This window comes from Coenobita brevimanus, chromosome 108 (genome assembly GCF_032717465.1).
Source record: "Coenobita brevimanus isolate Jiangsu-jjx chromosome 108, ASM3271746v2, whole genome shotgun sequence".
Classification (NCBI taxonomy): Eukaryota; Metazoa; Arthropoda; class Malacostraca; order Decapoda; family Coenobitidae; genus Coenobita; species Coenobita brevimanus.
This window is the reverse complement of record NC_137061.1, coordinates 15449766-15474984: the sequence shown is the minus strand read 5'-3', so window position 1 is coordinate 15474984 and position 25219 is coordinate 15449766. Positions and strand designations below refer to the sequence as shown.

Genomic DNA, 25219 nt, shown 5'->3' with positions numbered 1-25219 from the left:
GGAAGACATTATACATAAAAGTTTTGATCAACTGAAGCTATTTTACAGCTATATTCGATGCAAGATAAAATGGAGTCCATTACCGATGAAGGGATCATCTATACACAAGAGAAAGATATTTGTGAAGCACTAAATAAAAATTTCCAATCAGTTTTACAAAAAATAAGTTTGCGACAGATGATGTGGAAAATGCATGCCCACACATATTACCAGATATATAAATATCAGAAAAAAGATGCACAGGAAGAGTTAAGTAAATTAGACAAAGGAAAAGCAAATGGTCCTGATGAAATTTCATGTTGGGTGCTCCATGAAGGTGCAAAAGAGTTAAGTAGATCAATTTATTTAATATTCATGGAATCCTTAGGTCAAGGTAAGCTACCTGAGTTTTTGCAAGAAAGTAAACATTGTTTCCCAATTCAAGAAAGGAAATAAACAGAATCCACTCAACTACCGACCAGTATCACTGACCAGTGGTGTAAGTTAAGATACTAGAAAAGCTCATAAGAAAAGTTTGGGTAAACCATCTAGAGAAACACAATATGAAAACAGAAAGGCAGTTTTGGTTTTAGAAAGGGAAAATCATGTGTTACTAATCTATTAACCCTTACACCACGGGCATGTTTCCCAATGTTTTGCTTCTCCAGTGGGGTTATTCGGGCTCCGACAGACTCTCAAAAAATATTTGCCAAAAATCAGTTATTAGTCCTAGAATATTAAAATTACATATGCATATGGCACATACCTTCAGCTTTCTCCTGGGATGTTTGTTGAGCCTTCATCGATTACCGTAGGACTTGTGGAGACCTCTGAAGTTGGGTAACGAAGTCTCCACTTTACACTTCCCAACAACCCGTAATATGATTACCACAGCCAGATATTAACACTATAAACACTGCTCTATAATTATCAAGTAGTTTGGGATCCATACTCCAAATAAAAACCACTGTGAAAGCAATGAAAATTACGAGCGCGTATGACCTTCCCACTTGCGCTAGTTCGCTGTTGGTATTCTGTCATTTATTATTCATAAAACCCCCTCACACTTTATATTTCTATTACTATATAACACTTATATATATCTACAGTCTTTATCCATAAGTTTCCTTCAGTAGTGTTAGTTTATTGTCACTGTAGGGATTCAATTTCTTTCAGTAAAATACGTAGCATTCACTTTCTCGTCCTGTATCCTAGCACTGAGAGTGAATGTCACTTTCACCTTCACTTTCATTACTCCTAGGGTATATACTCGTATTCTTATAATACTACTCATTTACATTTCTATTTACATTCTCTATTTTATTTACGTTATTTACATTTCTATTTTATTTACACAGTGTCATGCACTGTCACTTGAAGTAACTTATAAAACTATTTTCCATTGTTCACGTATATTTACATTCATTACTTTCATTTGCTGTTTACACATTATTTACACATTATTTACAATTCCACTTGCACTGTTTTACTCAATAGAAAGATCGTAGTCACTCCTTTATCAATTGTCAGCCCTTTACCTCTTTCCACACGAGGTTTAGTAGGGGGTAAAGGTCACAGGGCCCTTTGCATGGGGGTGAAAAGTCCCTGAAGTCAGCAAGAGCAAACAGACGTACCTCCACATTAGAAGATGAGAGTGAACTGATAAGGGTGGGCCGGGGTGGTGGCCTACCTAGGGAAATCATTACTGCCAACGTTAGCCTCTTGACAGCAGCTAATATATAGCAGTGAAATGATTGGCAGGAAATCTAGACAATACATTATAAATTACGTAGTTCCAGGTGAATGTAAATATCACTTAGGCTTCTCCCTTCCCTCCTTATATGTATATTTATTATGAAAAAAGATTATACGGCATATTTCAAGAGGAAATAAACAGCGAAAATTAGCGAACAATTGCACGTGAGGTGTTATCAGGTGATAATTAGCCAATTCCAGGTGTATGACACTCTCACTTGCCTTATTTCTTTCTTGTATATATTATTTGGTATAAGAATAGGGCATAGGGCTTATTTCAATGGATGAAATCAGTGAAAAATTCCAGGGATGATTTACCTAGCGTAGCACGGCCGGGCAGGCGAGAGGATAGGGTAATGGAGGGGGGGTAGGGAGGGGAGTCAAGAACTGGGAGAAATGGCTAAATTGTCAACAATGGATGGGAGTACAGATGAGATTAGGAGTGCTGACTAGTGTTGGACATTGGCAGTACTGATAGATGATACAAGCCCCCACTTGGAAGCCCGGGTGAATTCAAAATAACACAGAATCACAAAAGCGACGCCCCGTGATATGATCCCTTGCTCCCAAGCGTCACGAAAGTGACGCCCCGCGGTTAAGGGGTTAATTAAGTATGAGTCTGGGGAAATAGCAGTCAGATAGATTATTTTCTGGTTAGGAGAGCTGATAGGAGGTTAGTGAGGGATATTAAATTTATAGGAAGTGAGGAGTGTGTGCAGCAGCACAAACTACTGATTTGTGATATGGTGCTTAAAGAATGAGTGATGAAAAAGAGGACTTATGTACCTAAGAGGAAAATATGGAAGCTGGAAAACCGAGTAGTAAGGGATGTCTTCTATAGCGATGTGAGGAGAGTGGTGGCTGAACAGGGAGCCGTAGACAGAGGTGTTAATGAACAGTACAGAGCCCTCAAGAACAATCTCTTGAGAGTTACTGATGTAACATGCAGGTGGACAAGAGGCCCAGCAAGACATAAAGTAACTTGGTGGTGGGATGAGGGTGTAGAAGCTGCAGTTAAAGAGAAAAGAAGGCTTTTTAGGGAATGGAAGAAGGGTGGTAGCAAGGAGGAATATTTGGCTGCCAAGCGTAGGGCTAGGAGAGAGGTATACAGGGCGAAATCTGAGTCACAGAGACTTTTACTTGATAACCTAAATCATGGGGAAAGGAAAAATATGATATTTAAGGTGGCAAATCAGATGAAGAGGGATAATCGGGATATTATAGATGAACAGTGTGTGAAGAATGATGAAGGAAGGGTAGTGGTGAACAGTGAGGATATTAAAGATGCATGGAGAGAGCATTATAACCGGTTGTTGAATGAGGAGTTTGACTGGGACAGGGAAGGTTTGGAGCCAGCAGATCCAGTGTTTGGCCCTTGGCCTTTGATTGATACTGCTACTGTGAGTGATGCAATAGGCAGGATGAAGGTGGAGAAGGCAGCAGGTGTGTCTGGGTTGACTGCCGAGATATAGGGGTGAGGTTAGTCACTGATATGATAAATATGATTATTTATGAATGTGTTGTCCCAGATGATTGGCTGAAGAGTGTAATTGTAAATGTGTATAAAGGGAAGGGTGATGCCCTGGAAAGGGGAAATTATAGAGGTATAAAGCTTTTAGATCAGATAATGAAGGTAATGGAGAGAGTTTTAGAAGGTATGATTAGAGAAAGAGTGAATATTGATGAGATGCAGTTTGGGTTTATACCAGGTAGGGGGACCACTGGTGCCATATTCATTGTTCGACAGCTTCAGGAAAAATAGATTGGTAAGAAAAGGGATCTGTACACTCTATCTATCTATTGCCAGACGCCTCAATCCCGTTTGGGGTGGCCACAAACAAATCGCCTCAAAGTCGTCCTGTCCCCCTCTATTTCACTGCCCTACTCCCAACTCACACCCCCCTCTCTCATATACCTCTCCACCCCATCCCTCCATCTCATCCTCAGCCTCCCCCTCCCTCTTTCCCCCTCCACCTCACTCACATACACTCTCTTCGTCAGTCTTTCACCCTCCATCCTCTGCACATGGCAAAACCACCTCAGTGTGTTCCTCATAACGCTTCCTATTACATCCACATCAACACCACAACGCTCCTTTATATCCTCATTCGTCAGCCTGTCTCTCCATGTGACTCCACAGGCTCCTCTTAAATAACTCATTTCCACTGCTCTCACTCTTGACTTGTGTCCTTCCAACAACGTCCAAGCTTCACTTCAATAAGTTAGAGTTGGTATCACAATACTGTCATGTAGTAGCTTTTTCACTTCCATGCTCACTTCCCTGATTCTTATCACTGCTTTCAAAGAACCAGCAACCTTTCTTCCCTGCTGTACCCTTTCAAGCACTTCACCCTCCAAACCTCCATCCTTACTCATCAAACTACCCAAGTACTTAAACGTACTCACATTTTCCAATTCCTCACCATCCAACCTCGCTGTACATTCACTGACTTCACCTCTCTCAAAGACCATCACTTTACTCTTCCCTACATTCATCTTTAGATTCCGTTTCTTACACACTCTCTCAAACTCATCCACCAAGCCTTGCAGCTCCCCTTCGTCTTCACTCAACAACACAGTATTATCTGCAAACAACAGTACAGGGAGTTTCCAAACACTATCCTCTCTCACCAGGGCCACTCCACCATCCACTACCCTACCTTGTACCTCTTTTATTACCCCATCCATGTACAGATTGAACAACCATGGAGACATGACACATCCCTGTTTCAACCCAACTTTCAAAGAGAAAAATTCACTTAGTTCACCATCCACACGCACTGCAGCCTTCGCACCATCGTACATACTCTTCACAGCATTCAACAACTTCCCATCTACTCCATATATTCTTAACACCTTCCACAATCCTTGTCTATCCACCCTGTCATATGCTTTCTCCAAATCCATGAAAGCCGCATACAACTTCTTTCCCTTCTCTAGAAACTTTTCCACTAAAGATCTAAGAATGAATATCTGATCTACACAGCCTCTTCCCTTCCTAAAGCATCCCTGTTCTTCTCCAACTAATTTCTCTGTTCTTTCTCTAACTCTGTCAATAAGTATCCTACCATACACTTTTCCTATTATACTAAGAAGACAAATGCCCCTATGATTACGACACACTTCTTTTTCCCCTTTTCCTTTGTACAAGGGAATAATTATACCTGACTTCCAATCCTCCGGGACTCTACCTTCCTCCCAGGCCAATCTGCACATCTTCCACATCCATTCTACTACTATCTCTCCCCCATGCTTCAGCATTTCACCACACACTCCATCAATTCCTGGGGCTTTCCCTGATTTAACTTTCTTCATTGCATCCACAACTTCTATCCTACTGATTTCTTCCTGTCTTCTCACCTCCCTCCTTCTCCCAGCCATTCCCCAGCCACTTATACTCGCATTACTTCCATCCTCTACGTTCAACAATTCCTTAAAGTGTTCTCTCCATCTGCTCACTTTTTCTCCCTTCTCCACTAGTAATCTACCATTTTTATCTTTCACTCCCCTGCTAACTTCACTTCCACCCTGTCTTACTCTTTTCACCTCTCTCCAGAGCATTTTCTTACAGTCCCTCCACTTTACACTCAAATTCCTTTCAAATTCCTCATCTACTCTCTTCTTACTCTCTCTTACTAATCTTTTCACTTCTCTCTTTCTTTCTACATATAACTCTCTCTTCCGCCTCTCAACCTCTTCCACGCCCCTATTTCTCATCCATTCATTGTATGCTTTCTTCTTTTGTGCCACAGCCTGTTTCACCTCTACACTGTTATGCACTGTCACTTGCAGTAACTTATAAAACTATTTTCCACTGTTCAGTTATACTTGCATTCATTGCTTTCACTTGCTGTTTACACATTATTTACACATTATTTACATTTCCACTTGCACTGTTTTAGTCACCAGAAAGATCATAGTCACTGTCCATCATTATCATTGATAAATTAGCCAGTTCACGTTCAACAGCAGAGTCACTTAGCCCTTTACCCCTTCCCACATGAGGTTTAGTAGGCGTAGAGGTCACAGGGCCCTTTGCATGGGGCTAAAAAGTGGCGAAATTGGACAGGTGCAAATCCGACATGGTTTCACCTTGAAAGACGACAGTAAACTGAATGCTGTGGCCTAGGGGCAGTGAAAGGTTGACAAGGACAGCGTGGTGACAGATGCTAATTTATTCGCTATGAAATGATTGGCAGGAAATCTAGACAATACATAATAAATTAGGCAGTTCCAAGTGAATGTAAATATCACTTAGGCTTCTCCCTTCCTTTCTTATATATATTTTCATTATGAGAACAGGTCATATGGCATATTTCAAGGGGAAATAAACGGGGAAAATTAGCGAACGAGTGCACGTGAGGTGTTGCCAGGTGATAATTAGCCCATTCCAGATATATGGCAGTATCAATTACCTTTTCTCTTTCTTTTATATATTATTCTGTACAAGAATAGGGCTATAGGGCACATTTCAATGGATAAAATGAGTGGAAAAATCTGTTCAGGATTTGTGTAGCGCAGCACAGCTGGTCAGACGGGAGGAGAGGATAATGGAGGGGAGGTAAGGAGCGAAGTCAAGGACAGGAGAAAAATGGCTAAATTATCAACAGTGGATAGGAGTTGGGAGTACAGATGACATTAGCAGAACTGAGTATAGCTGGACACTGGTAGTACTGGTAGATGATACAAGCCACCAATTGAAAGCCCGGGCGAATCCAAAATAACACAGAATCACAAACTTGATGCCTGCGGTATGATCCCTTGCTACCGAGCGTCGCGAAAGTGACGCCCCGCGGTTAAGGGGTTAATAAAAATAATTTAAAATGCATCATTAATAATGAATGCACTTGGACAACCAATCAGATGCCAGATTTCAAAAGCTTAAAGCTCATCTCTTCTCTGATGAGATCGAAAAAGCTATAGCATGGAGGATACTAACATGGCACTGAGTGAGTAATAGGCTTGGTTGTAAACAAAAACTAGTCAAACCAACATCAACTGCATTGTAAACAGTCCACCCTCGATATAACAAACTAACTGGTATCAGACCCTTGACGTTAAAGAAGAACACCATGCTGTTTGGAAATTTCCCAGGAGCCGTGGCTTGTACTGAACACAGATCATCAAATGTAGAACGTCATTAGACCATACAATCATACACAGTAACATACAGCTAGGTCTAAATGGCTTTTTCTCATTAAATACTCTATTTATGGCTCCTCTCATGATGCTGGTCACTCAGAGACTCATCCAGTGTTCTGCAGGGTGCAGTGGAACACAGGTGTGTGTGTGTGTGTGTGTGTGTGTGTGTGTGTGTGTGTGTGTGTGTGTGTGTGTGTGTGTGTGTGTGTGTGTGTGTGTGTGTGTAGGGATGCCACACAGGTTGGTGTTTCCCACACGTCCATTCTTTTACCGAACAAAATTCACTAATGAACATAATGTTCGGCCAGCTCAAGGTGGTGGTTAAAACAGAAATTCATTCAAAGAGGGTTTGGTACAGTACCCTCGGTTCCAACACGGTAATATTGTCATGCATGGGTCACGTGTTGGACCAAAAACGTGTTGGACTAACAACAGAGCTTATGGGGAAAAATGAATTATGTCAGCAACCCAAGGAAAAGTCACCCTAAATACCTACCATATACCTATACATATATTGGTACTGTTGTAATTATAATAAATGGTACTGTGCTATGAATGATAACTAACCTTTTAGGATAGTGTTGGTGGGCTTGCTGGGAATGGAAGGTGGTATCCAAGGCTGTAGGTGGTCCTACTGGGTCCCCGGAGGATGGCTGCTGGCGTCACTAGCGGGTAATGGCTGTTGCTCCTCCTCAACCTCCCTCATAAATCCTTCGAAATCACACTCAGAATTACTATCTTCGTCCACAGCCATGGAAGGTCCTGCTTCTGCCTGTCCTAGCACTGTAATCCTCGGCAAAGTGCATGCTTCTCACACTGTTGCCAGAGCCCCGTCTCGTGACTGTGGAAAGTGATCGCTGTCGCTGACTCGGTAGAGAATAAGGAGAAGCAACTTTGTTTATAAACTGGTACGCACACCGATGAGGAGGGTTTCAAAACGATTGATATTTATTCTAAAATATTAATATGTATCCAGTGTCAGGCTAAATGTTCAATGCTGTTGTACGATACATTCTCTGTCGAGTTGCCTGGGTTTTGGTCATACTGTTTTGCCCATCGTATCCTCGGCAGGAATCCATCCAGATGAATTCCAAATGCCCGTGGTATCGTTGGCAATTTTACCACGTTACTGTTCCGATTTACCATCGTATCCTCGGCAAACCTGGTATGAAGTCCCATGTGATAGCCTTCGGCTGCCAGGATCTTGTCTTGGTTTTTTATTATGGTGCTCACGCTGGCTTCATTCATGTCGTAGGCCTTGGCAATGTCAACTTTCCTCTCCCCTTTCTTCTTCCTCTCAATGCTTTCTAGCTTGGTGGCCTGAGGGAGGTGCCGACGCTTCTTGGGGTTCTCAGAAGGCTTCCTAGGCATCGTGAGTAGGGTAAAATGCAGTAACAAGGGCAGAAAATACAGCAAGAAAAAAGCACCTTCCAATGCAATTATGGGACTGAATGGCGCTGTGGCAGGAGAAATTTAAACAAAACATCACGTGACACCAGAAGCGTTTTTAATTGGGCAGCATCACGATCACGTCACGATAGCGGGCGGGGAAGGCTACTTGATCAGAAGTTTTCATTGGCTATCATCATCATGGGAATGTCCAATATGACCGTGTTGGACCGGGGGTGATCGTGCTAGAGTTGAACTCTGTGGATTTCGCCCACTTCTCGGAGCTCTGGGCGTCTTATGCTAACACACTCGTGTTGCAGTAATTAAATCGTATTAAATTATACTAATTATTTGCTCTCCGTGCTGTAGTACAGTAAACCCTCGATATACAGTACCCTCGCGTCCAAGCGAGGGTACTGTATATCGAGGGTTTACTGTACTACCTTGTGTTTTTAAAACTGAGTACTGTATTTTATCAATAATAATATTAATACTGCATACTGTGATTAATATGCACAAAAAGGAGCATTACAACTGATATAACTGAATACAGAAAAAATGCATCTGACCCCGATTGTTGCTGGAAGTCTTTCAGATTCAGACAGACACGACTATCCAAAAAACTTCAGAATGTTCTTATGTCAAGGAAAACTGCTATTCATGAGACAAGAATTGCTTGAAAATGTCCCGTGTGAACATGTAGCCTATTTACCCTAGCCACAGTCTCACCTCCAGCACATATTGTCTCCCAAATAACAATACACTCTCAAGAAACTCTCCAGCAAGATTAATCCTTTCCCACCTCTTTGCTTCTGTATGCTCTCCTTTACATATCTCACACACGAAATCAGCATTATTTCGCAGGTTGCCTCTAATACCACTACATCTCCTGTGTGCCAACTTATCACACACATTGCACAAGATGGAATTACTTCCCTGACTTTCAAGACAAACTGCACATGGCCACACTCATTCTGCTTTGACAGTACTGCCACGAGTCCTAGATATTATCACTTTTGTTTTATCCATGTTACTCTCAAACCCTTGTGCCACATTCCATCTCTCCATTTCCTGAATTTTTCCTCTGCCATGCTCTTATTCTCCAAGTTATCAACATTGTGTGTAGGCTTAGTTCATCATCATCATCATCCGGACCTCCTTTCCTACCCTAGGGTGGGCTGGGGAGTAGCAGTGTCCAGACAGCCAAAGTTTCATCAATTCAAAGGGCCATGCTTCAATTCACTCATCATTCATGTCCCCGGAATCCTGGCTCCATTTGATACGTCAAAAGGTTTCACCACATACTGTAGCTTCACATATACCTATCCAACAGTGTCAATCCCAATGCTGTCATGTTAAAAAGGGGTGCTAAATCCCTGGTCATCCAAACAAAATTCATCCAGCCGGCTCAATGTCTTGTCAATCCCTTCACCTCACCAACTTCCTTACCTCTGTTCCTCATACACTCATCCACCATTTCTCTCCACCTTCTTCTTGGCAAACCTCGCCTTCTCCCTCCTGCAGATTTGCTAGATATACCTTTTTCACCACTCTATTGTCAACCACTCTCTATACATGGCCGTATCATCTCATTACGCTCTCTTCGATTCTGGTGTCCACAGACTTCCTCAATCCACATCTTTCACAAATCACATTATTCCATATACTATCCACTCTCTGTACTCCACATACACTCCTCAACAGTTCTATTTCCACTGCTCTTACTCTTGATTTTTCGTTTTCATGGCACACCATAGTCTCACACCCGTATGTTAACGTTGGCACTAACACTCCTTCACATAAGCCTCGCGGTGCTGCAACACTCAAGCCTCTGTTTCTTATCAAGGCCTTCATAGCACCAGCTACTTTCTTTCTTTGTGCCACTCTACTTTCCACTTCCTTTTCACATTTTTCTCTTTTCTATCACTGTACCCAGGTGTCTGAACTTCCTCACTAATTCCAGTCTCTCTCCATTCACTGTAACATCACACTAGGAGTCACCTACTCTCTCAATTACCATCACTTTACTTTTTTCTACATTTACTCTCAAGGCATGACGCTCACAGACATCTACGAAACTTTGCATTTGTCTACCCAACTCTTGTCCAGTATTTGCAAGTAGTACTACATAACCAGCATTCATCAGTTTTGATAAATTGCATCCATCACCATTCACTACCAATGCCATCCCTCTCTCCATTACTCTTGTTTTTACTTCTCTCATCACTCCATCCATATATGAGGCGTTGAGAATAGTAGTGACGTAAGCGCCACCTCGGATGATTTTCAGTTATGTACACCATTGTCTTCCCCCGGCATTCATCTGTCTGCAGCAACAACTAAACAGTCAGAATTCAACCCGCAAAATGGTTGAAAACCCTTTACCTTAGAGGGGTACCTGCGGCTCTACGCGCATCACCCAAAAAAATGTTCTCAAGTTGACTCTGCCTAGCGTAAGCGCCAAGGGCAGCCAATGGCATGAGGGAACTTGCTCCTGCCGTTGAGTTATTATAGCACTTTCTTCCTCCTGTGCCTGGACACACAAGCGAGTAGTCAGAAGACAACTCGCAACACGGTCGAAATCCCTATAGTATTGAAGGTATTACCGACCCTATGGGCTCACCCAGAAAAATTGCACTCAGAGTTTACCTCCGTGAGCGTATCCGCCAGTGCCAGAAGACGCGGGGCTGAGCAGCCAATGGGAGGCGGGAACGAGATCCCGTGACTGACAACGCCCCATTCTCGCCTCTTCCCTTCTCCCCGACCACCACAGTCGTCTTACCTCCTCCCTCCCCACCACACTAGAATTTATTCTATCTATCTATCTATCTATAGCCCGACGCCCTAATCCCGCAAAGGGTGGCCGCAGACAAAACGCCTCCAAGTCACTCTGTCACCTACCATTTGACTACCCTCCCCCCAACTCACCCCCCGCTCCCTCATATACCTCTCAACTCCATCCCTCCACCTCATCCTCGGTCTACCCCTCCCTCTCCCTCCCTCCACCTCACCTACATACACCCTCTTAGTCAGTCTTTCATTCTCCATTCTCTCCACATGTCCAAACCACCTCAGTGTATTTCTCCTAATCTTTTCAACCACATCCACATCTACCCCACAACGTTCCTTCACTTCTTCATTCGTCAACCTGTCCCTCCACATCACTCCACATGCTCCTCTCAAGTAACTCATTTCCACTGCTCTCACTCTTGACTTGTTCCCCTCTTGCAATGTCCACGCCTCGCTTCCATACGTCAGGGTAGGGATCACAATACCATCATGCAGTGACTTCTTAACTTCCATACTCACCTCCCTATTTCTCATCACTGCTTTCAGTGTACCGACAACCTTTCTTCCCTGCTGTACCCTTTCACGTACTTCATCCCCCAAAGTTCCATCCTTACTCATCACACTACCCAAGTACTTGAATGCACTCACATTCTCCATATCCTCACCATCCAACCTCACTGCACACTCTGTGACTTCATTCCTCTCAAACACCATAACTTTACTTTTGTTTACATTAACTTTCAGCTTCCTCCTCCTACACACTGTCCCAAATTCATTCACCAAACCTTGCAACTCCCATTCATCTTCACTCAACAATACTGTATCATCAGCAAACAGCAACACCGGAAGCTTCCAAATCTCACCCTCATTCATTAGGGCCACCCCCACATCCACTGCCCTACCTTGTACTTCCTTTACAACCCCATCCATATATATATTAAACAGCCATGGAGACATTACACACCCCTGTTTCAGTCCCACATTGAGATCAAAGAACTCACTCAGCTCACCATCCACTCGCACCGTAGCCCTAGCTCCCTCGTACATACTCTTCACAGCACTCAACAATTTCCCCTCCACTCCATATATTCTTAATACCTTCCATATACCTTGCCTATCTATTCTGTCATAAGCTTTCTCCAAGTCCATGAAGGCAGCATACACTTTCCTTCCCTTCTCTAGATACTTCTCCACTAAACATCTTAGAACAAATATCTGATCTACACACCCTTTTCCCTTCCTAAAGCCCCCTTGTTCTTCTCCGACTAGCTCCTCTGTCATATGCCTAACCCTATCAATGAGTATTCTACCATATATTTTACCAGTCACACTAAGAAGGCAAATACGCCTATAGTTACCACATACTTCTCTCTCCCCTTTTCCTTTGTACAGAGGAACAATTATACCTGATTTCCAGTCCTCTGGAACCCTTTCCTCTTCCCAAGCCAATCTACACAACTTCCATATCCACTCCACAACAATCTCACCCCCATACCTAAGCATTTCACCACACACTCCATCAATTCCTGGGGCCTTTCCAAGCTTAATCTTCTTCATCGCTTCCACTACTTCCGACCTACTGATCTCTTCCTCCCTCCTCTCATCTCTCCTTCTCCCAGCCATTCCCCAACCACTTATACTCACACTGCTCTCACTCTCTACATTCAACAAATCCTCAAAGTGCTCCTTCCATCTCCTCAATTTCTCTCTCTTCTCCACCAACAATCTATTATTCCTATCTTTCACTCCCCTACTATTTTCCCTTTCACACTGCCTTACTTTCTTTACCTCCTTCCAAAACAATTTCTTACTCTCCCTCCATTTCACACTCAGATTCCTCCCTAACTCTTCATCCACTTTCTTCTTACTCTCCTTCACCAGTCTCTTAACCTCCCTTCTCCAGCTCACATATACCTCTCTCTTCTCTCTCTCATCTTCTCCCCTACCTCTACTCGCCAACCATTCACCATATGCCTTCTTCTTTTGTTCCACAGCTCGTTTCACCTCATCATTCCACCATGCTGTCCCTTGCACACCCTTGCATCTCCTCCTCACTCCACAAACCGCCTCACACGCTGCGCTTATCTCTTCCGTGAATATCTTACATACGTCTTCCACCCCTTCCATCTGCTCTAGCTCATACCTTCCCAATCTTTCTTCCACTATGCTCTTATACTCTGTCCTTTTCTCACTATCTTGCAAATTCTCCACTCTTGTCAGAGGAGCTGTTTCCTCCTGTCTTCCCCTTCGCCTCCTCAACCACTTTCTTTGCAGCTCTACCTTGGCCATCACTAAGTGATGGTCCGAGACTCCATTCCCCCACCCTCTCCACACCCTTGCATCCAACACTTGTCTTCTCACTCGCTCATCCACACACACGTAGTCTATCATTGCCTTTCGTTCAACAAGTTCACCATCCATCCTCCTCATTACTCTCCATGTATACCGGTGGATCATCTTATGACGAAAGTAGGTGTTGGCTATTGCCAACCCCTTACCAGCACAGATGTCCACCAAAGCACTACCATTCCCATCTACTTCAGCTGGCACACCCCACTGACCAACCACTCCATCCACTCGTACATTCCCAACTTTGCCATTCATGTCTCCAATCAACAGCACTCTCTCGCTCCTCTCAAACTTGTCCATACATGCTTCTACTCTCGCCCAAAACTCATCTTTTACTCTTGCCACTCGATCTTCTGTTGGCGCATACACGCATACAATCGCCCATGCTTGTATACCTACTTTGATCCTCACCCATACAATCCTTGCACCCACTGTTCCATACTCTCTTATATTCTCCTTCCATTTCTTGCTTATCATCAGACATACTCCCTCTCTTGCCCTCTCATTCTCACTGACTCCCGCACATATACCTACACCGTATTCCCATTCTCTCATCCTTTCACCTTTCCATTTAGTTTCAGTCAATCCACATATATCCACTTTTGCATCCTCAAGCACCTGGACAATCTCTCTCTCTTTCACTTCATCATTCACTCCTCTCACATTCCACGTTCCTAGCCTCAGAATGTCCTTTGTCCGTTCCTTAGTCGTCAACGTATGGTCTGTCCGGGTCCGAGGCGCTTTATTTGCTTTTTTAGTTAGTTCTTTTTACGGGGTGGGGCACTAACCCACCACCAACCCTTTTAGTCGCCTCGTACGACAAGCAGGGATACTGGGGGAGTATTCTTGAAAACCCCCCTACCCCCAGGGGTAGTAATAATAATGATTTTCCTTTTTTTCTGTGTGCATTCGTAAGAACGTTTGTGCCGGCGGTATGAGTGATTCAACAAGATCAGTCCTCGTCCTCGTCATAGTAAGTGTTGATTACCTTTTTTCTTTTTTTTCATTACTATTAATGGCGTAATAATTTTCATTAACAATTTTGTGTACACAATACTATGACATTATTATTACTAATTTTCATTGTGTAAACAATACAATGACACAATACTTTAACTTGCAACGGGGTTACGTAACCTTTTTTTTTTTTTCCTCCCTGCTGGAGGTATGCGCTCTCGGAATGCAAAGAATCGACACGAAAATTATACATTTTCTTTGTTTTCCTATTATCAACATAATGTATGTGCAAAATCCGGTGATTTTACGTAAAATTTTTTTTTTTTAAGATCTACCTATGGAGAAAAACGCAGTTAATGTGGCAATATTCAGATTGTGGTATATGAATGTATTACTGTATGGAAAGCCCTGTAATAGAGCTTCAATTTAAAAGAAACACGAGCTTCCTATCATATCCCACTAAAAAGTTATCACAATCTGAAGATTGCAAAACTTTAACCGCGTTTTTCTCCATTGTTTATATATGGCGTTTACGTCAGTACTATTCTCAACGCCTCATATATATTGAACAACCATGGGGACATCACACAACTTTGTCACATGCCCACAATGATCGTGAACCATTCACTTAGATGCCCATTATACACTTACACATGCCTCAGTACCATTATAAAAACCCTTAACAGCACCTCGGAGCTTACCAACCACACCGTAACTAGGCAAAGCCTTCCACAATCCTTCTCTGTCTACTTTGTGTATGCTTTTTCCACATCCAAAAATGCCATGAACACCTTATACAGTAATCCTTCGCACAAGCTTCTCCACTATCTGTCTGTCTGCAAATATTTGATCCACACATCCTCTGGGTAAATATGGACTGGAGCAGATAGGGGATGTGGTGTGTGCAAGATACTCACAGAAGAATTTTGTGCTGCATGTGAGGGTGGTGTGTGGGATGAAGAGAAGACGAATGGGGGTGCAGGGAACAGCATCGTGGAATGAAGAGGTGAGACAGGCTGTGGTACAAAAGAAGAAAGCATATGGCGACTGGATGAGAAACAGGGGCATGGAAGAAGAGTGGATGAGGACTTTAGAAGGAATTTGAGTGTAAAGTGGAGGGAATGTAAGAAAATGTTCGGGAAAGAGGCAAAGAGAGTTAAGAAAGGGCATTAAAGAAGCTACTCGGGGAGTGAAAGATAAAAATGGTAGATTACTAGTGGAGAAGGGAGAAAAAGTGAGCAGATGGAGAGAACACTTTAACCCTTAACCACAGGGAGTCACTTTCGTGATGCTTGGGCACAAGAGATCATACCGTGGGGCATCACTTTAGTGATTCTGCGTTATTTTGAATTTGCCCGGGCTTTCAATTAGTGGCTTGTATCACCTGTCAGTACTGCCAGTCTCCAGCTATAGTCAGTGCTGCTAATTTCATCTGTACTCCCATCCATTGTTGACAATTTAGCCATTTTTCCCCTGTCCTTGACTCCCCTCCTTACCTCCCTCCATTACCCTCTCTTCCCACCTGCCCAGCCGCGCCGCGCTACGCAAATCCTGCTTGGATTTTTCCACTCATTTCATCCATTGAAATGTGTCCTATGCCGTATTCTTGTAAAAAAAAAAAAAAAAAAAAAAAAAAAAAGATAATTGATACTGCCATACACCAGGAATGGGATAATTATCACCTGGCAACACCTCACGTGCACTCGTTCGCCAATTTTCCCCGTTCATTTCCCCTTGAAATATGCCGTATGCCCTGTTCTCGTAATGAAAATACAGTATACATAAGAAGGAAGTGAGGATATTAAAGATGCATGGAGAGAGCATTATAACCGGTTGTTGAATGAGGAGTTTGACTGGCACAGGGAAGGTTTGGAGCCAGCAGATCCAGTGTCTGGCCCTTGGCCTTTGATTGATACTGCTACTGTGAGTGAGGCAATAGGCAGGATGAGGGTGGGGAAGGCAGCAGGTGTGTCTGGGTTGACTGCCGAAATGTTGAAGGCCTCAGGAGATATAGGGGTGAGTTTAGTCACTGACCTGATAAATAGGATTATTTATGAGTGTGTTGTCCCAGATGATTGGCTGAAAAGTGTGATTGTAAATGTGTATAAAGGGAAGGGTGATGCCCTGGAAAGAGGAAATTATAGAGGTATAAAGCTTTTAGATCAGATAATGAAGGTAATGGAGAGAGTTTTAGAAGGTATGATTAGAGAAAGAGTGAATATTGATGAGATGCAGTTTGGGTTTATGCCAGGTAGGGGGACCACTGATGTCATATTCATTGTTCGACAGCTTCAGGAAAAATATATTGGTAGGAGAAGGGATCTTTATTTTGTTTTTGTTGATTTGGAAAAGGCCTTTGACAGAGTCCCTAGAGAGGTGGTGAAGTGGGCAATGAGAAAGCTTGCCTTGGAGGAGTGGCTGGTTAGGGTGGTTATGGCCATGTATGTCGGTGCTCACACCCAGGTGAGAGTGAATGGAGATTTGAGTGATGAGTTTTCCGTGAATGTTGGTGTGCATCAGGGGTCAGTCTTGAGTCCCATGTTGTTTATCATGGTACTTGAAGCCCTTTCACGTGACTTTAGAAACGGACTCCCGTGGGAGTTGTTGTATGCTGATGATTTGGCGTTGATTGCAGAGAATGAAAGGGAGGCGGAGGAAAGGTTTAGGAAGTGGAGAGATGGTATGGGGCAAAAGGGTTTAAGGGTAAATGCAGATAAAACAAAAGTGATGATATCTAGGGTTGGTGGCGGTACTGTCAAAGACGAGGGAGAGTGGCCATGTGCAGTTTGCCACAAGGGCGTGGGAAGTAATTCCATCTTGTGCGGTGTGTGATAAATGGGTGCATAAGAGATGTAGTGGTATCAGAGGTAGACTGCGAGATAATGCTGATTTTATGTGTACGGCGTGTCGGGGTGAGCAGGTGGAGATCGTCAGACGTGAAAGGATTGAACTTGCTGGTGAATCTCTTGAGTGTGTGGAAGAGTTTTGTTATTTGGGAGACATGTTGTGTGCTGGAGGTGGGGCTGGAGCTAGCTCTGTGGCTAGGGTGAGAAGTGGTTGGAAGAAGTTCAGGGAGCTCTTGCCTCTCCTGACATTGAGAGAGCTCTCCCTACGTGCTAAGGGGTCTTTGTATGCAGCATGTGTTAGGAGTGTAATGCTGTATGGCAGTGAGACCTGGGCAGTGAAGAAGGAAGACATTCGCCAGCTCAGACGTACAGAAATGACAATGATTAGGTGGATGTGCAGTGCATCCCTGCGTCCAAGGCCTGGAGGGGCTGGGTTTACAATGGAAGAGTTGAGAGGTAGGATGGGACTGGAGTGTATTGGTGTTGTGATGAGGAGAGGTAGATTGAGGTGGTTTGGACATGTGGAGAGGATGAGGGATGATAATTGGGTGAGGAAGGTGAGAAGTGTTAATGTTGGGGGTGGGGTTATGAGGGGTAGACCGAGAAAGACATGGGACGAGGTCATTAAGTGTGACCTTAGGGTTAAGGGACTGAACAGGGAGGCTGCAATGGATTGTGCAGTGTGGAGAGCCGCCATTAGGTGACCAAGGCCGACACATGCATGCATTTTGGAGCCTTTAAAAACGAAAACGAAAACAAAAACGAAGGGAGAAGCCTAAGTGATATTTACATTCACCTGGAACTACCTAATTTATTATGTACTGTCTAGATTTCCTGCCAATCATTTCATAGCGTATAAATTAGCAGCTGTCACCACGCTGTCGCTGTCAACCCTTCACTGCCCCTAGGCCACAGCATTCAGTTTACTGTCGTCTTTCAAGGTGAAACCACGTCGGATTCGCGCCTGTCCAATTCCGCCACTTTTTAGCCCCATGCAAAGGGCCCTGTGACCTCTACGCCTACTAAACCTCATGTGGGAAGCGGTAAAGGGCCAAGTGACTCTGCTGTGGAACTTGAACTGGCTAATTTATCAATGATAATGATGGACAGTGACTACGATATTTCTGGTGACTAAAACAGTGCAAGTGGAAATGTAAATAATGTGTAAATAATGTGTAAACAGCAAGTGAAAGCAATGAATGTAAATATAACTGAACAGTGGAAAATAGTTTTATAAGTTACTGCAAGTGACAGTGCATAACACAGTGTAAATAAAATAGAAATGTAAATACAGTAATCCCTCCAATACCCGATGTAATAGAGCCAAAGGCATGTCTGGATAGTGATCCTGTCTGGATACTGGGCCCCAGCCTCCTGGACTTGTACTTATGGACCCTAACTCAGAAAAACACCTACACAACTCCCTCTGGACATGCATTGCACCTATTTAAGACCCAAATCACACCAATAAGGGACATAAAAGACTGAAATAAATGCAGAAGAACCATAAAATGAGGTTTTAGAGGTGAGTTTATACAATATTAAACATTCTGGGTACTTACTAGTCCCTGGCTCCTGGACTGGTTTGAACTGTCAGTTTGCAGTCCGCAGTTAATCCTCTGCATTCTAAATTCTAATTTCTTAACACTGCACAACACTGTAAATTCCCGTGTGTTCTAGTGGCGAGGTATTGCAGTTTATTCACAAAAAACAAGCACCTGTGGCTTGCACTGCTATAAGCATCTGCTCTCGATCGGAATTAGGCTGTGACTGTTGATGATGGCGGGGTAACAGAGTTGCCAGATCGCAACGGCCACATTACCAATCTCCTCAACTTTCATTACCAAATTTAACTTTTCATTACCAAATTCGTAAAGCCAGCATTTATTCTTCACTAAATATTATACAAGTGGAAATACATGTAATCACTCTCCTTATAATTAACACCATGTTGATTATTTTCACGCTATGTAGGGTAGCATATTAATCAGAGAGAGCAAACAATCCACCATCTCCATCCTGTGTATCCTCATACATGTGAAAAATCCATTTGGTAATGCATTATTCTGAGTCATTACCAAATGAATTTTTCATTACCAAATTGGCCCACACTTGGTAATGAAAAATACCAAATGGCAACCCTGACAGGGGAGGGGGGAGGAAGGAAAGGGTGAAGGGACCATGGTGTAACAGCTGTTTGGCGCCAGGTGGCAATTTCAAATTATGGGTGGGAAAAAAGTCAGATTTTTTTTCAAATTTTTTGCGGTTTTTGGCCCATTTTGGGAATGTTGGATCCCGGGACGATTATGTCCGGTTAGTGGGGATGTTCGGATATTGGGTGTTTGGATATCAGAGGGATTACTGTAAATAAAATACACAATGTAAATGGAAATGTAAATAAGTAGTAATATAAGAATACAAGTATAAATACTAGGAGTAATGAAAGTGAAAGTTTCGCTCTAGCATGTATGAATACTGGGAGTAATCAAAGTGAAAGTGACAGATTTGCTCTCTACACTAGTTTACAGAACGAGAAATTGAATGCCAGGAATGAAAATAAACTACTAGTACTGAAAGAAACTTATAAATACTGTATATATAAGTAAGTGTAATAAAGTAATAGGAATATAAAGTGTGAGTGTGTTTATAAATAATAAATGACAGCTCCGCCTCAGAATACCATCGGGGAATGAGCATGGGAGGAAAGCTCGTATGCGCTCATAATTTACATTGCTATCACAGTGTTTTTTTTTTGGGGGGGGTATATGGATTCCAAACTACTTGAAATTCATAGAATAGTGTTTGTAGTTATAACATCAGGCAGTGGTAACCATATTATGGGGTATCGGGAAGTGTAAAGTGGAGACTTCGTTACCCAACTTCAGAAGTCTCCACAAGTCCTGCAGTAGCGATGAAGGCTCAACAAACATCCCAGGAGAAAGCTGAAGGTATGTGCCATATGTATATGTAATTATAATATTCTAGGACTAATAACTGATTTTTGGCAAATATTTTTAAAAAGTCAGTCAGAGCACGATTATCCCCGCAGGACGGGCACGGAGCGCTTCCGACATCCCCAAGGTTAAGGGGTTAACGAATTGTTGAACATTGAGAATGAAAGTAATGCAAGTATATGCAGCTAGGGCATGGCTGGGAGATGGAGACATGTCAGAAGTGAAGAAGAAATCAGTTGGATGGAAGTTGTGAAAGCAATGAAGAAAGTTAAAATGGGGAAAGCCCCAGGAATTCATGGAGTGTGTGGTGAAATGCTGAAGCATGGGGGAGAGATTGTAGTAAAATGGATGTGGAAGATGGGTAGATTGGCCTTGGAGAAAGGTAGAGAAATGAAAAGGGGAAAAATAAGTGTGTGGTAATCATAGGGGCATTCGTCTTCTTAGCATAAGAGGAAAAGTATATGGTTGGATACTTATTAACAGAGTTAGGGAAATAACAGAGGAATTAGTTCGAGAAGAACAGGGAGGTTTTAGGAAGGAAAGAGGTTGTATAGATCAGGTATTCATTCTTAGATCTTTTGTGGAAAAGTTCTTGAGAAGGGAAAGAAGCTGTTCGCGGCCTTCATGGATTTGGTGAAAGCATATGACAGGGTGGATAGGCAAGAACTGTGGAAAGTATTAAGAATACACGGAATTGATACGACATTGTTGAATGCTGTGAAGAGTTTGTATGAAGGTGCTAAGGCTGCAGTGCATGTGGATAGTGAACTGAGTGAATTTTTCTATTTGAAGGTTGGATTGAAACAGGGATGTGTCATGCCTCCATGGTTGTTCAATCTGTACACGGATAGGGTTATAAAGAGATACAAGGTAAGGCAGTGGATGCTGGTGCAGCTCTAATGAGAAAGGGCGGTGTTTGGAAACTCCCTGTACTGTACTCTTTGCAGATGATGCTGTGTTGTTAAGTGGAGATGAAGGGAAGCTGCAAGGCATCGTGGATGAGTCTGGGAGAGTGTGTAAGAAATTGAATCTAAAAGTGAATGTAGGGAAGAGTAAAGTGATGGTCTTTGAGAGACGTGAAGTCAGTGAATGTACAGCGAGGTTGGATAAGGAAGAAATGGAAAATGTGAGTGCATTTAAGTACTTCTGCAGTGTGATGAGTAAGGATGGAAGTTAGAGAGTGAAGTGTTAGAAAGGGTTCAGTGAGGAAGAAAGGTTGCTGGTTCCTTGAAAGCAGTGATAAGAAACTGGGAAGTGAGCAAGGAAGTGAAAAGTTACTACATGACAGTATTGTGATACCAACTCTAACGTAGGAAAATGAAGCTTGGACGTTGTTGGAGGGACACAAGTCAAGAGTGAAAGCAGTGGAAATTACTTATTTGAGAGAAGCATGTGGAGTCACAAGGAGGGACTGACAAATGAGGAAGGGAAGGAGTGTTGTGGTGTGGATGTGGATATGTTACAAGGCGTTAAGAGAAACACATTGAGGTGGTTTGGCCACGCAGAGAGGATGGAGACTAAGAGACTGACGAGGAGAGTGTATGTGAGTGAGGTGGAGGCGGGGGGGAGAGGGAGGGGAAGGCCAAGGATGAGATTGAGGGATGGAGTGGAGAAGTATATGAGACAGGGGGGCGTGAGTTGGGAGCAGGGCAGTGAAATGGCAGGGGACAGGACGACATGGAGTGCAATTTGTTTGTGGCCACCCCTTAGGGATAAAGGAGTCTGCCAACAGATAGATAGACTGATAGATCCTCTGCCACTCCTAAAGCCACCCATTTTGTCACTCACTAGGACTTCTGATTTTACTCTTACTTTCTCCATAATAATTCTTCCATACCCCTTCCCTACAACACTAATAGACTAATGCCATGATAATTCTTCCATATACCTTCCCTACAACACTCAATAGAGTAATGCCACGATAATTCTTGCACTCACTTCGCTTACCTTTATTTTTGTACGGGGGTAAAATTACAGCCATTTCCCACTCCATTGGCATGGTTTTACATATCCATGCCTCCTTAAATATCTCCTACAAGCACTTCATTCTGCTCTTTCCACTACGCCTAATCATCTCTGCATACACCTCATCAACACCAGCTACTTTCCCATTTTTCAGCCGTTTCACAGTGTTCTTCGCTTCCGCAAGAGCCACGTTTCCTGGTCCTGCTTCCTCTTTTCCTCCACTACTCTCTTAACCTCTACATCCCACTAAGCTGTAACTTTCTTCTTCATTGTCACTCTTAAACACCACACACCTCCTTAGTGTCCCTAACTCAGCAATCCCTATATGCATTCCACAAGTTGTCCAGTTCTATTTCATTCCAATTCACTGATTCCAATTCCTCCCCTACTGTGGTCCTGTATTCATCTGCCATTTATTTAATCTTCAGCTTCTCGACTTTCAGTCTCTCTCCCTGACTGCTCGTCTCTTATGGTCCACCTCACTCCTCTCAGCTTGATTTTGTATACCACAATCATATGATCAGACAAACCTCACCATCATCCTCTTGGGCACAGTTTCTTGCATTAACACTATGTCAATGCAATGTGTGTGGAGAAACTTGTGTAATTTTGTAATGTCTGTGTTAACTTAACCCATGGATTGCGTAATTACCTTTTTTTATCCCACCCCACAGCGTGGAAAAAAAAATAGTTTTTATTATAAACTTAAAGGTAAACATCCACGGCATCACCTGGTGGGAAAAAAAAAAAAATCTCCGTCTTTGCGTAGCACCATGTGTAAATCTGCGTAGGGGAGTAGTGAAATTTTTTTTTTTTTTTTTTTTTTTTTTTTTTTTAATGAACTTCAAGATGCACATCCAGGGCATCATCAGGCAAAAAAAAAAAAAATAATAATTCTCTCTCTCTCTGTCCGTCTTCGCGTAGCGCCATGCATACGTCTGAGTAGGGGTGTAGTAGTTAGCAGTGATGCATGGCCACTGGGAGGTTTGCACAGCCTGAGCTGTGGCTCACAACATGACGCTTTCCAGCCTGAGCTGTGACTCGCAATCCACAGGTTAATTAAAGTTTAATTGTAAATTTCTTTTTCACATGTCTTTTATGTTCGCACATATGCAGTCTTTTGTTTTGTTTGTTGAAGGTGTGTGTGTGTGTTGCTGCAGCCGCATGTCCAACGTGAACTCTGGTGTCTGTATGATGACAGGCTTGAGCAGTCAAGGTGTCACCACCTTTTACAAAGGCTGCACCTAACCAGCCAAAGTCTGTGTGTAATTTTCTTGTTGCATTTTGTGGCAGGTGTTTTTGAGTGGGCCAGGACTGAGTTTGATGTCTCTGGCTGGGAGGAGTAGGAGAAACTGGCAAACTGAAGTTGCTACGGCCCTCTAGAAGAAAAACTGAAGAGTGTGCCTCAGAGACTGTGGCTTTGTGTCAATACTGAAACTCAAACTGTATGCTTGTTTTGGAGGGACGGGGAGAGATCATGGCCATATGCAGGCCAAGATGGAATCCTCACTCAGGCTGGGATGTCTTTTCTGAGTAGGCTCCGCATCCATTCTTACTGACAACACCACACATAGTTAACAAGTTAGGCATACGGTAGTAAGACTCACAGGGAGGTATTGATGATGTGAAGGTGGTGGTGTGGCAGCAGGGCTGGGGTGGGCTGGCAGGGCACCGGGGATACCTTCCATGTGCATGTTTACTGCCATCTCCAGGTTGTTGTTACATGCTTCCAACAGACTTGCAGCAAGAGATTTGTCTGCCCCTGAAGTATAGCAAATACAATGTACACTACATAAAGCAAAACCCAAATTTCAGTTAAACAAATAATCAATAGTACTGGTATATCAATTTCATCAACACCCCTGGAATGCAACAGAGTATATGTAATATCTGTTTGAGATATTCATTAAAAAATACAGGGTAGCAAGTTCCTGGAATCGTTTCAGACTTTCCAATGACCAGCCCTTCATTTACTCTCCTTTTGATTGGTGATATGAATGGTAAAGTAGGGAATGTGAAGGTGGATGGAACAGTTGGTGAGTGGGGTGTGCCTGCTGAGAGATGAGGATGGCAGTGCTTTAGTGGACATCTGTGCCAGGAGGGGGTTGGTGATAGCCAATATCCTCTTCAGGCACAAAATGACCCACAAGTATACATGGTGAGTGATGAGAAGAGTGGGTGGTGAACTGAATGAAAGGAAGGCAATGATTGATTAAGTGTGTGTGGATGAAAAGATGCGAAGATGTGTAATGGATGCAAGAGCATATAGAGGTTGGGGGAGTGGACTTTCTGACCACCACTTGGAAGATCCAAGTAAAATGGAGAAATGGAAGAAGGGAAGGACGGGAGGAAGAAGTAGATGCAAGGAGAGTGGAAAGGTTACAAGAGGATGAGAAAAAGGCAGAATATCAGAGCGAAGTGGAGAAACGATTGCGTAAATATGAACTAGTGCAGATGGGGGACGTGGAAGGGTGTGCAAGATATTCACAGAAGAAATTTGTGCAGTATGTGAGGGGGTGTGTGGGGTGAAGAGAAGATGGAAGGGGATGCAAGGAACAGCATGGTGGAATGAAGAGGTGAGACAGGCTGTGGCACAAAAGAAGAAAACTTATAATGAATGGATGAGAAATAGAGGCATGGAAAAAGCTGAGAGATGGAAGAGAGAGTTATATGTAGAAAGGAAGAGAGAGGTGAAAAGATTGGTGAGAGAGAGTAAGAAGAGAGTGGATGAGGAATTTGGAAGGAATTTGAGTGTAAAATGGAGGGACTGTAAGAAAATGTTCTGGAAAGAGGTAAAGAGAGTGAGACAGAGTGGCAATGAAGTCAGTAGTGGACTGAAAGATAAAAATGGTAGATTACTAGTGGAGAAGGGAGAAAAAGTGAGCAGATGGAGAGAACACTTTAAGGAATTGTTGAACATAGAGAATGAAAGTAATGCAAGTATAAGTGGCTTGGGAATGGCTGGGAGAAGGAGGGAGGTAAGAAGACAAGAAGAAATCAGTTGGATGGAAGTTGTGGATGCAATGAAGAAAGTCAAAATGTGGAAAATCCCAGGAACAGATGGAGTGTGTGGTGAAATACTGAAGCATGGGG

At 43.0% G+C, this 25219-nt stretch overlaps 1 protein-coding gene across 1 annotated transcript in view; it reads right to left on the bottom strand.

Moving 5' to 3' along the window:
- The window catches only part of LOC145416994 (UBX domain-containing protein 7), a 276989-nt gene that overhangs the window by 226270 nt on the left and 25500 nt on the right, over positions 1-25219 (bottom strand). Inside the window, exon 2 of the mRNA XM_080285837.1 lies at positions 23734-23888. Coding sequence (XP_080141963.1) covers positions 23734-23888 — 155 coding nt within the window. The remainder of the gene's footprint in view (positions 1-23733; positions 23889-25219) is intronic.